Below are 13,317 nucleotides of genomic sequence, written 5' to 3'. Positions count from 1 at the left end.
GTTTCTTTTATATGTTCAACAAATTCAACAAGTTGAGTTGATCCTTGTAATCATTCAAATAATACTTTTCAAAACGGAGAGATATGCCATCGATGCTTTTACTATCTACAAATAAGTTGAAACGTGTAAATTATGTATGTACTAAACAAATTTAGTGCAAGAATTTAATAATATTCAGTGATGTTATATTTGGAAAATAACTCACAACGCCAAACGTTTCTAAGGAAAACACATAGAACTTGCCAGCGGTAAGGTATGATGGTTTCTGCGATCGAGCGATACAAAATATTAAAGATCGCGTGTATTGTTCCGGTAAGTCATACCAGTTTATGAAATAGCAAGCCACTTGCATTTCACTACTCTGGAAGCGATACAGTTAGTACTTTTGTTGAAATTATGAAGTCATAAAAATTTTAGTTACTTGTGTGCTTTTCGATTTACGGTGATCATTTTTGAATTATTGAATTATTATATTTTAATGGTTGTAACATGAGGAATATTGAAATAAATAATAAAAACTACTTTTCTCTATGTATTATTTTTGATAATTACCTCGTTAATTAGACACTCCCCCAAGAAACAGTAGGAGAATGCTAATAATACAACAGCGCATGAGTAAATTATAAAATGTATGGTATTTATGTCTTCTCCAGAGTCGGTCGTCTATAAAATTTTACTTATTTATTTTAAAATAATAATAAATTGAGAGTGCAGAATAAGCAAGACTTCCTTAAACCATTAAAAAACCAAGAAAAGATTGCAAAGTAAATTAAATTACAAATAAATTAAATACAGGAATACTACAAAATGTAAACAATTATATCATTACCATGAGTAATTGGTAGACCACGATGCATAAAGAGAATATTAATCCTAATGTTTGTATAAACATCAGAGAACTAAATGCCTTTGCTAAAATACTTGCCAATCTGCAATTAAATTAACAATAACATTTTCAATCAGATCGTACCAGGTCAACGAAGGAATTTTATTTTTATGTTCGTCGACTTACTGGAGAAGCTCGATGTGTCGCTCAACGAGCGCTCTCATTTCTGGAGAATATATTTGCGGTTCAATACTGATATTTCTGGCACGACGTGCCAGAATTGAAAGTTGACTACAAAGGTGAAACGTTAACGTCACCAAAAGACTGTCCGCGCCGGTTGCACCGATTGTTAACAACATACTTGCTGGTATTAAATAAACGCACAATAAAGCGTATGATTGTACTCCTGTCACTTCATAAATGTTATTCACTTTCATCGGTAACTCGTAAGGAAGCGTACAATTATTGAATTCTGCGAATTAATGTGATATGTTAACGAAACGTAAATATATACTCAAAATATAACGAATAGGGTCAGTTCACGATTTTATAGACAATATTAGAAAAGTCGTCTGTAGTTGAAGAGTTAATAATATTTAGTTAATAACTTTATATATATTATTAATAATATATTAATACTAAAAGCTTTGATTTTACAAAAGTACAAAAATACAAAAAAATACATTTTTCCATCAAACTCACATTCTACTACTTATACCACTTATCGAAAATGAAGAAAAGGAAGACCGAAGAAGAGCATCGAGTACATAAATTCGCGTTTGCTTGGCCGTCGAACGAAACTGTGCTGGAAACGACCGCGAAAAAGAGAATCGCACAGTCGGTGGTCGTGCAAAATCTTCGACAAACTGTGACAGGCTCGTAAAACGTAACCGTTTTGTGTATCGTGAAGGAAGTAACTGTCGCCTTGGAACACCATAAAGCTGCATACGCGAGGTAACTGTACGCGTGATCGTATGGATACGGATATCGAATGCGTTTCCTGGATCTGGGCGATAAAGTTCGCATTAAAGTCTTGATTTATCCTGCATGAGCATTCGCGACGCGTTGATAATACCTGCCGGCTTAATAAAATCGCCACTTTTACTACTTTTTCCATCCCACAATCCACGTTGTCTTACATTTTAAGTTTGAAACATCAAGTACCGATTTCCGAATTTAAAATTAAGTTCTTGTTGATGGGAATTGAAATGCTCGACATCACACAAATACATATTTTGCTTGACTTAAAGTACGGAAAATAAACCAAAAAGCAATTAAAAATAAACTCTACTTATTCACGCATCACATTTACTTATTAAATTATCTTCATTCATTTTACTCTTAGATTTAAAAATTTTGCACAGTGGACGATATAGAGCATTTAAGGAATAGAGAAATGTTTCAAAGCAAAAATATGCACAAAATTCATATTAATATATTCTCTAGTTATTTGGTGACACTAAATCAAAAAGTAATCAAGAGTAGCATCTATCCATATATCGCATTGACTCCTACTTATTATCAATAGATTATTCTTACTAATATCATTCCTCTTTGAATAAGAATATCAACAGCCTGAACTTCGTCGATCGACAGAATCAATCTATTCTCTCGAATTATAGATACAAACCACCGAACTACAGATTGAACTTACTGGATAAAAGACAGCCGACGATTGGTTTGGCATAAAACAAGGTGGGCACGAAGAATAAAGACAAGACCGACGAGGTGGAAAATAACGTGGCGGCCACGTTATACCAAACGACCGTTCGCCTTTCCTCTTCTGATTTATACAATCCAAGCTTCACGTCCCTTTTCACGACCGTTAGCAATGGTAGCACGAGATGCATATTCAACCGAAACATCATGGCCTTCAGTACTATCAAGATGGTCGGGAACGATAACGTGATATTCTTCAGTGTCTTCTCAAGGTCGTGTATATTCTGCAGCAGAGTCACAATCTCCAACCAGGTGAAGATCACGACGTACGTAATGTAGAAGAAAAATCGAACATCGTTACGATTATGCGGCCATAGCCCGGATAAGTTCAAGAGTCGTTTGCTCCACGAGATCACGTTCTCGTCGTAGAACAGTTCTACATACGATGATATCGGCTTCTTCATTCTTAAAGACGTGACAACTTGACTCAAGACTTTTAGCTTGAGGACTGCTACAGTATCGAATTGCAATTGTCGAGATATTACTCTTTTTTCAAGTGTCATGTATATTGTAATTTATGGAGATTAAGATCCTTCTCGTGTCAACTGTAATCCGATGTACATATTGAAGGATGGTAGAATAACACATGGCAAAAGGAACTAGTGTTATAGCTTTTGATACGATTCGTAAGAATTCAGTTGCTCTTTAAGTATGTATATTTGATATATTTGATCAATAGTGGAAAAAAAGTTCCTGAATTTGTGATACTTCTCTTATAGCCGGTAATTAGACTTTTCATAAAGATAGTAGAGAAGAGACAGTTTGTATCGGAAAATTAGAGATTCTCGTGAGTCTTTTCGATCGATATTAATTGTCTATTAATGAGTGATTACATATTCTCTGATCGCTGTCGTCTCGAGGCGCGACACGCCATTGATGCGAATTGTTCGAATCGCTGTCGCAATTTTGTCACCGACGTATCTGCATACGTTAGGAAGTTTGAAGCGACAATCGTAAGTGAACTTCGAAAGTAAACTTTGATAGCGAACACGTAATAGACCAATTACTATCTCCTCCGCCATTTGCAATTAGTAACTTTTTTCTTGCGCTCGCGGTGAAGGCGCTATTATTTTCTTACACTTGCGTTTCTTTCGTTCGAAAAGTTCGAGTTTAAGATAAAATACGTAACATTTCATTTGTAACGTTGGTCTGAGGTGCAACATTGTATCGACTAGAATAAATTTCTATAATATTATGTAACAGTTAATATAACAGTGATAATCTATAAAAACGCATAGCGCGGCGTTAAAGTGGTATTAATGTAAGTGGTAATATTCTGTACACTCGAAAAGAAATAAATTCATTTTGTCAAAAAGCAAGTTTATTTAGTATGTTATTTAATATGTTACAAAGAAAATAGGATTATATTTTTCCTAGAATGCCAAAAGCACAGAGCTTCTCTGTATATTTATGTAGACTTGTACATACAAATCCATACGAGAAACGAATGCCAAAATTTACTTAAAAGAAAGAACAGGAGAAGTAACAAATTTTCAAAAGAATTTGCGAATTACCCTGTAAATAATCCAATAAAACCTACACCTGCGAATTCTGCCTAATTCTGTTACATGTTTTCAATTCACATACTGTCCAATAATTTTATCAACATTTCTTCTACCGCTACTAACCAACTATTAATTCAGTCAAAAATTATATCTTTACAAGAAACAAGTCCATCAATATTCACCATACTACTTTTGTTTCTTATTGCAAGGAACTTTTCCGACCAAATCGTTCGTTCGCCTATGATATAACAATCGTGAAGACAATCGATCGATGTAATTTGAAGTGAAATGCCTAGCAGCAAACGGCAAGAAATCCTCATTCGCGGACGATGAAGAGCGCGTGTGCGTGACGCCGGAGCTTGCGACGGAGTTAGTGAATGCAACCAGTGTCATGCAGTCGTTGTACCGAGTGCACGTGGAAAACGTTGTTCATGCAAGGGAAAACACGGAAGTTCGTGGAACACAGAGGCGCTAGATCGTTTTAAAGATCGAAACGTTCGTGTTCCGAAATGAGGTACAAACGTATCGGTGCTATCGGCGCATTTTTAATCGCGACCTTGTGCCTGTTATCAGGGCTGATGTATTATTTTAATCAAGGTATGTGATTTCATTCATTATGATATAATATCGTTAAAAGTTGATTCGTTATGATATAGCATCGTTAAAAATTCATTCATTGTCAGAAATTCTTTTAATTTGTTAGTCTTGTAGTTTGATATTACATTTCTTTGAAGTAGATAATTTAGTTATTGGATAATAAAATATTTGTTTTATTAAGTTATATTATTGCTAATTGAAAGACTTAAGCTTCATAAAGGTACGTACAATGTACGTTTTATACCTTTATTTGTACCCTGAATAAAACGTATTATTAAAGAGATCAATATTCAAAATATCATAAATATCTTCTAAGTGTTATACGAAATAGTAAGATTTTTTTAAAACGATTCGGTAATATTTTATAATGTCACACTTCTGATAATTAATAAGAAGTTTCATTAATAAATCTTAAGCTTCATATTTGATAACTCTTACAAACGACAACAATCCAATAAATTGTTCCCTAACAATTACATATTACTTCACATTTATAATTATATATTTGCATTTATAAAAAATAGAGAACTTAAACGATTGAACAATTACCTAGAAGCAGTAATATACCGTCTTACATTTGGAAACGGGTAATCGATCTAAATTATCCTTCATTCGTGACATTTACATTGTGTTGTACGAACTCATATCGTTCGATAATTGCTGATAATTTGATTTTCCTAATTCCAGATACTTGCCCAGTAGGAACGTTCCTTTGTTACAATACCACAATTTGTCTACCACAGAGAAATTGGTGCGACTCACAAAGCCAATGTCCTCACGGGGATGACGAACAAAATTGCTGTTAGTTCATTAATTACTACATCCATTTTAATTTTCACGACAAAGAGGTCCATTACAAAAAGATCTTTGAATAATTTATAGTTCGAATATGATACTTCCGTGTTGCACGATCGTATTGAACATATCGAGATACTCCTTTTTCGGGCAAGAACGAATTAAATTTAAAATTTAGTTACGATGTTTGACATTTTTATATACGTGTCCCTTTTATACAGTATAAATGCAATACCGAACGGGGCAATATAAAAAGTGTTACTTTGTATGCAGATGATTATCACGGTGTATTGGACTGGTTTGGCAGTGACAGAGATTCCGAACCTGTAAGCGAGTTCGTTTGTGGTAATGCAATATCCATAATTTATCGAACAACGGAACACAATATCGAATAACAGAAATAAAAATGCGACGATAAACCGCAAAACGCAATGGACGAGATAAGAATTGGTAATTTACGTGTTTTCCTCTTCTTCGTAGATGCCACCGACATTCCTGTCGGTTGTAAGTACGTGAAGTGTCGCGCCACTTGTCACGACTACTCGGAAATTCCGAGAAACCTATCTTCTCAAACTACTTCCATGTACGGTTTTTAAGTATTAAAAAACTGGAATCTTTCGTAAAGTATACACTTTTTTTATTTTTATCGCGCTAGCGAATTGTTCTTAATTATTGTGATTAATTTTTTAGAACTCTGTATGATAGCTCGATTAAACGCGTGCCAATGGGCGCCTTTGCGCAATACTCAGAAATCCGTATACTGTGAGTTTCTAAGATTCTTATTTACTTTGTGCATTTTTTTTACAAGTATCGCATAAATATATTTTTTATAAGAAAACATAATTTTTCAGATATCTTGATGGTAGTAATATACACGAGCTAGAAAAAGGAGCTTTTCTTAATTTGACTAAGTTGTTTTGGCTGTGAGTATAAATACTTTTAATTAAATCTTCAATGCTATTAGAAAATTAGTAATTACACAATTTTAATGTAATATACATAATGTGTATTTTATGAACAGAGCTTTGGATAACAATCAAATTAGCGAATTTCTGCCTGGGCATTTTGCTGGTTTAACCAACTTGGAATCTTTGAGGGCCAATAAGAACAGAATCACTGTCGCAGATTTTTCAGACTTAGAAGGGAGCATTGCTTTAAACTTCATGTGTGTCATTTAACATAAATTATAATTTTGTAGAAATTTTGTACGATTTTAATCTTATGTTAATTTGTTACATTATTATAGAAATTTGAATGAAAATCAATTAACTTCGAAAGGACTGAAGTTGCCAGAATTGCCGGTATTAAGCGAGATGTAAGTTAACGCTTCATCGTTTCGTTGAAATTGAAATATCGAAACTGATTTCGTTCTATACAATTTCAGATTGTTAGATGAAAATAATTTTGAATCAATACCCGATACTTTGTTCGCTGGATGTCCATCATTAAAATTACTGTACGTACGTAAGTAAATAACAAATATAGAAAATTAATCCTTTAACTCCTATACACGTTTTATATTTAGAACTGTTATTAGTAATTTATTTATTCTAATCGCAGTCGCAAATACACTAATGACGTAATTCTTGTTATTCGTTTTATTTCAATTGTTTCGTTAATATTAATAATTAATCTTAATATTTCTTTTTTAATTAAAAATTAAAGTAATGGTGCAACCTACCGTAGCAAAATATTTCCTATTAAACTTTATAATTTTGCATAAAAAAGTGTTACTAATAAATTATATTAAGGAATTAAGTAATACTTTTTACTGACTTTAAACTAACAAGCAACATCAACCATTGGCCAGGAGTATGCAAAAGAACAAAATAAAGACAATCGAAGAGGACACGTTCCGAAATTTGGAGCAGCTAGTCGAACTGTAAGTTCCTCGCGTTACCTCAATTTGCGAATACTCGTTATGGCAATGTAACGAAGTTATGTCCCTCGTACATCACTGTGCATCGTGCAAAACGGATCTTTTCCCTTTCAGTAATTTGGCGTTCAACGAAATAACGACCGTCCCGCTGAATGTATTCCAACCGTTAAAAAATCTGACGAGGTTGTAAGTATACGAGGCACCGGTATCCACATAAATTGTAACGCTACACGTCTTAAGCTACGCGCGTGCTTGCAACATATTTACCTTATATTTACTGTCGAACGCACGGTGTTAGAAAAGCAAACGAGAGGAACATCACGTATGCTGATGTTAAAACTTTTATTTATTATGCCGACACGTACGAAAGTAAGGCTGATACGAATAGCTAATGTGATTATCGTGGTTTTGTGGTAGAATTAAAGCACGCGTAAAGACAGAATTATCAAGCAATGAAATGGAATAATTTTCGAAAATTATTGGATTAATATTTATTGCAGACAATTAGGTTACAATCGCTTTTATAATTTACCGATGGCCGTGTTGAGTCCATTGACAAGACTGGACTCTCTGTAAGTTTTAGCATTAAGATTCTTTTAATAAGTTTAGAACATATTATTTCTATAATTTATTGTATTAATTTTTATATTGTAAAATTTCTATCAAAGTAAATAACTAATTTCATGAAAATTTTAGAGATCTGGAAGGTATAAATTTGGATGCATTACCAAAAAACGCGTTCACACTGTTCAAGCAATTGGACTTCGTGTAAGTAGATTTATCCGTATTGTGTCAGACAAACTACTTTCCTCTGTAAGTGAAACTCCTGTCAATATATTTGTCATCGGACATTGTTATTTTGTGAATGCAATGAACTACATCGTTGATTTCTTATGATGATTCATATTACTTTTTAGCTACTTCAAGAAATTTCATTATTGTGCGACTTACGCGCCGAAAGCAAAACGATGTCGACCCGCTAGTGACGGTAAGAATTTGAAAAACATAAAAAATGATAGATTGTTTTTAAATAATTTTTATATATTCAGTTATGATATTCAGCTACAATTACTTTATATGTTATTAAATAACATTAAATAATTATAGTTTACCATGATCATTAATTTAAATGGTTTTGATACCGTTCAATTCCCATAAAATACCTAAACGGTCGTCAATGAATTATGGGTCTGTTATTAGTTCATTAAATGGCTTAAAACGTTATAGCTATTATAATATCACTGATGATTTTAATAACACCTATAAAATATGTAGTAATACATATTTACACAATGCTATCAAACATTCTCATATATTTATGAACATTATTACTTCCTTAAAAATTTGCAATATTAGTAAAAGAAATATCAATATAATCGGACGATTAATTCGAGATTGATTGAATCTTCTATGCAGGAGTATCGTCGTTATCCCATTTGCTCGATAAAACTTTATTACGAGCAGCAGTATGGGTAATTTCATGTGTAACTTGTACGAGTAACGTGCTTGTTCTTTGGGGGAGATTCACAGCCAAGGATGAGAATCGCGTATTAACCATTATTATCCGAAATCTAGCAGGTACGTTATATCTTAAAAATTATTTAATATAGGTATTAAATCCATATGTATATACTTACACGTTATTTAATTTTAAGAATAATAAATATTATCAATATCAAATAAAAAAATGGTCAATATTTAAAAAATTTTTTTATGCGCGTTCGAGAAAAATTAGACAAGATTCCTATTATTTGATGTATGGACAGGTATATAAAATACATCAAATATTTATTTAAAGGGATATAAAATGCCGGTCTCGTTTATCGAATATGCTATAAAAATGACACATCAATGTCATTTAGTTTCAATATTGTCCATCATAAATCACTGAATCATACAAGCGTGATAGTTATAGAAATTTTATAATCTTTTTACAGTTTCCGACATGTTGATGGGGCTATATCTATTCATAATCGCTATAGCAGACATAACATTCCGCGATAATTACAATCAAGTCGCCAGTTCATGGATGTCTTCGTGGTATTGTACCTTTGTAGGACTATTGGCAATGACATCTTTGGAGGTATACTTATCAATTATATTTTATTTCAAATCTTTAAATAAAATTTTTACCATAAATGTATCTATTTTTGAAATCTAAGTACTCAATGGTATCTACTTTTAAATGTTACGAAATTTCTCATATAAAATTTAATTAATATTCAGTTTAATATTTATAACAGTATCTTTTGTATTAAAGTGTTTTTCGCTTTCCTAATATTTTAAAAGCCTCATGTACATTATTTAACTTTTATACCGGATTATATGGATTTTTATTCCTTATAATATCCATGAAACTTTTGTGCGAGTCAGACGAAACGTATTTGAAGAAAACGAATGGCTGGTCGTTAATATATTGAAATAAAAATGATCCGTCAAGGTTTCAGTATTGATCCTGTCGTTCATGTCTCTGGAACGATATATGCTAATAGCAGCTCCACTGAAAGGTCACCGTACCATGACGCCGCATACGGCAACTGCATCGATGATCATCATTTGGATCACAGGAATTACCCTTGCTCTCGTGCCAGGTTCGTCTCCATGTTTCTTATTTGTCCATGGACCTCGGCATCATTGGTAATAATATCTAATAACCTGTCAAGATGTCCGATCGCTTGTTAACCCATCGGTTATGATACGAACCAGACAGCATGCTCTTATTTCGTCAATTTGTGAATCAATTAAACGTTGCGTTGCGTCGATTGTTCTGATTATTCAAAAGCTAGTAACGTATAGTAGATTTGAAAGTGCGTATGTAATTGTTGATTATTAGATGTTTTATTAGACTCTTTTGGGAAATTTATTAAACTATTTCTATTTTGCATTAAAAGTGAAAGGGACAGTAGTAGAAGTTTCTGAATAATTGTATTTCTTGTAACAAGTACACATATACTGAGACTTTCTTAAATTTTTACGCGATGAAAAAACTTTACTTTATTATAATTACAGAAATTTCCAAGTCGTAAGTTTTAATTCTTATATAGGTTAGGATATTTATAAGCACATAATTAATTTATACTCACGTTATGTTAGGTTACCAAAGTAAAGAAGCGAATATCACACGGTCAAAGTGGATTCCTCAAATTTTTGTCTGTCCTGGAATTAAAAAAAATTTCTTTTTAACATACCATGTGCACCAAGTATAATCAAATGTTTATTCTGTTGCAAACAATTATTGCGTGTATAAAGTTCCCCGCTGTAGCTACTACGCAGAGATAACCGAAGAAAGGACAGCATTCTGAAACTAATTGTAACTCATTCGAAAGTGATTCTGTGGCGAAGCAGCACGAGATTTTACGGCGTAAATGGAATGTGTTTCCCCTTGCACATTGACGATCCGTACTTAATTGGATGGGAATATTCGGCCTTCGTCTTCTTGGGATTAAACCTTATAGGGTAAGCAGACACGATCAACATTAAAGAAACAACGATCTTAAAAGTAGTTCACCAGTACAATAAATTTTTCTTATGTATAACAAGAAGCAATTGTAAAGATTACTGTTCGCATTACAGGCTGCTTACGATTGGTTACGCTTACACGGGTATGTTTCTGAGTATTTGGAAAACGAGACACGCCTGTTCTTTGTCTGTTGGCGATTCCGAATTCGCCTTACGATTTTTTCTTATCGTTCTAACGGATGCAGCCTGCTGGGCACCAATTATCGTTTTGAAGATTAGAGCTATGATGAAGTATCCTATTTCAGGTAAATTATCTGCATTAGTATTACTAATTCCTTCCTGTTGTCTGCTGTTTTAATACTTATGACAGTTCTAATTGTGGTTCTAATTAACGAATTGTTGTCTAGTCCGTAAAACAAATGTGAAATTTTCTGATGCAAATTAGCCCATAAATTCTTAGGCTTAATTGACTATACACCTCTAGTAATACGTAATAATTTATTAACGATAATTTGATTCATAATCAGCAGTAACAAATGCATTTTTCCTATGTTGCATATTAAAAATAGACATTTAAGGTAAATTGAAGTTTTAAATATAAGAATGTGTAAGAAATTATCGGCCTGTTTAATATTTAAATATTGTAAAATTGCGTAGTTATATATAATTTATATACATATATATGATGTAAATATTTTTCATATTTTTCCGCATATAAAGGTTAGATTTACTTCATCCCTCTAGTTGAATATTTTGTTGTAGCTGATTTTCACGCATGGGTAGTAGTCTTTGTATTACCCGTGAACAGTGCAGTCAATCCGTTATTATATACATTTACCACTCCTAAATATCGAGAAAGACTAAATGATGGATGGTTTGGAAAAGTGCGTAACTATATGACACGAAAATCTTCCGAAGGTATATAATTTTGTCATTTTAATTAAACTCTAAATACTTTAATAAACCAAACTAAAGTAATTAAATTCTCAGTAGTTTGTATTCGAAAGCGTGTTATAATGAATTATGTAATAATGGTAATTATTGCTTATTTGCTGAGTTATCTAATGCAATTGATATCGGAAGTGAATATATTGCAGATACATCTACAGCAATGAGCAACAAAGATAAAATGTTGTCTTTATCAGATGGGAAAGAGTATGACAAAATTCGATTTAATAAGAAGAAAATGCAGCCTGTTAAACGCAATCGTATGATATGATTTTTGTTATATTATATGTCTAATTTGTTGTTACTCAGAAGCTCACAGCAAAGACGAGTAAAATACTTTCTCGCGTACTAAAAATTAGTTGAAGGTTTTAAGTTATGGATCAATAGGTTGAATGCAATATTTGAATGTTATTTGCTGTAGCAGATAATTTCTACAAACAAATAAGTACTCTGTTGTTAAAGATTTAACATAAGTAAACAATTTTATGTATAGCTGTTGTATATTTATACAACAAACTGTTACGTATAAAATAAAACATGATTTTCTGTAAATTGTTCGGATGATGGAATATGCATGAAAATGTTATATCGTTAAAATATTAGAATATAAAAACAAATTTCGGGAAAAAGACTAAATGAGAGAAAGACAGATCATTGTTAGATCTAATGCGGCAAAATCTATTCTAATGATGTAACGTATATGAGCATTCCGTTGAGCAGTTGATGCAAATCAAGAGAAGAATACGTAATTCAGTCGATAGCTGACCAATCTGAGCTCTAATCTAAACTGTTAATCTGTAAACTGATTCAAGCCACTAAATTTCCAATCAAAAATCCCCAAATCACATAATTTCCAACCGATAACTTTCAAATCTTTAAATTTTTAGTAAAAAAATTTGCAAATTACTAAATATTAGATCAATAATTTTAAAATTGCTAAATTTCTAAAACTCAAGAATTCAAATAACCAATTGAAAATTCAGGCAACTGACATCAGAACTATCGGGGAGATAATTCACGGTGACGGATTTTTACGATTTCACGCTATCGCCGTTTGGCCAGAATTCGCCTTGTGAATTTACGACGCGAAAAGCTTTGTTCATGCAACTCACTTCGACTGCACTCCTTTCTACGTAGAAACCGCGATTCGTTCTCTAAATCGTACATAAATTACTCGTAACGAAGAGCATGGGACGCGTTCCGAAAAATGTATTGCATCCATTCTGATCTATCGGCAAATCGTGTATTACGATGATACACCGTTATCGAGGAACCCGTCGAGGGGTCAAGTCGAAGCCATCGTATCGATTTTCTTATTGTGCAACCGAGAGAACAGAATAACCGACACGCTTTTTGTCAAGTCGCGGCTGGACATCGTGTGCCGCTTATTTCGGCGCTCAATGAACGTAAATAACCACCGTCGTATTTTACCGGCGGCACTGGATTGCCTAATTAAGTCAGCGGACAGCGCGTTAAGAGAGTCGACTGAGAGAATCCAGCGGAATGATGGCGTAAACGTTTCTTCGTATAAAATATATCGAATTTTCAAACACTTTGTAGTATGTTCATGGACAATGCTAGTAGTCGGG

General features: G+C 33.0%; 2 protein-coding genes across 2 annotated transcripts; one reads left to right on the top strand and one right to left on the bottom strand.

Moving 5' to 3' along the window:
- Window positions 1-54: 54 nt before the first annotated feature.
- Window positions 55-3,096, bottom strand: LOC117238964 (odorant receptor 2a-like). The gene is made up of 6 exons (XM_033504190.1): window positions 2,481-3,096; window positions 1,013-1,298; window positions 830-929; window positions 553-663; window positions 206-361; window positions 55-105 (listed from the first exon to the last, which is right to left on the bottom strand). Exons 1-6 carry the CDS (start codon window positions 3,046-3,048, stop codon window positions 55-57), a joined length of 1,272 nt encoding a protein of 423 aa, XP_033360081.1. The 5' UTR covers window positions 3,049-3,096.
- Window positions 3,097-4,559: 1,463 nt separating this feature from the next.
- On the top strand, window positions 4,560-12,383 carry LOC117238975 (relaxin receptor 1). The gene is made up of 21 exons (XM_033504208.1): window positions 4,560-4,647; window positions 5,335-5,448; window positions 5,716-5,787; window positions 5,923-6,025; window positions 6,133-6,204; window positions 6,294-6,365; window positions 6,464-6,607; window positions 6,689-6,757; window positions 6,827-6,898; window positions 7,253-7,324; window positions 7,436-7,507; window positions 7,822-7,893; window positions 8,018-8,089; window positions 8,239-8,309; window positions 8,738-8,899; window positions 9,259-9,404; window positions 9,762-9,912; window positions 10,648-10,777; window positions 10,895-11,085; window positions 11,543-11,698; window positions 11,878-12,383. The coding sequence occupies exons 1-21, from the start codon at window positions 4,560-4,562 to the stop codon at window positions 11,997-11,999; spliced, it is 2,223 nt and encodes a 740-aa protein (XP_033360099.1). The 3' UTR covers window positions 12,000-12,383.
- The last annotated feature ends 934 nt before the right edge of the window (window positions 12,384-13,317 follow it).

Source organism: Bombus vosnesenskii, unplaced genomic scaffold (assembly GCF_011952255.1).
Source record: "Bombus vosnesenskii isolate JDL3184/JDL3185 unplaced genomic scaffold, Bvos_JDL3184-5_v1.1 scf7180000013788, whole genome shotgun sequence".
NCBI lineage: Eukaryota > Metazoa > Arthropoda > Insecta > Hymenoptera > Apidae > Bombus > Bombus vosnesenskii.
This window is presented reverse-complemented; position numbering and strand designations above follow the sequence as displayed.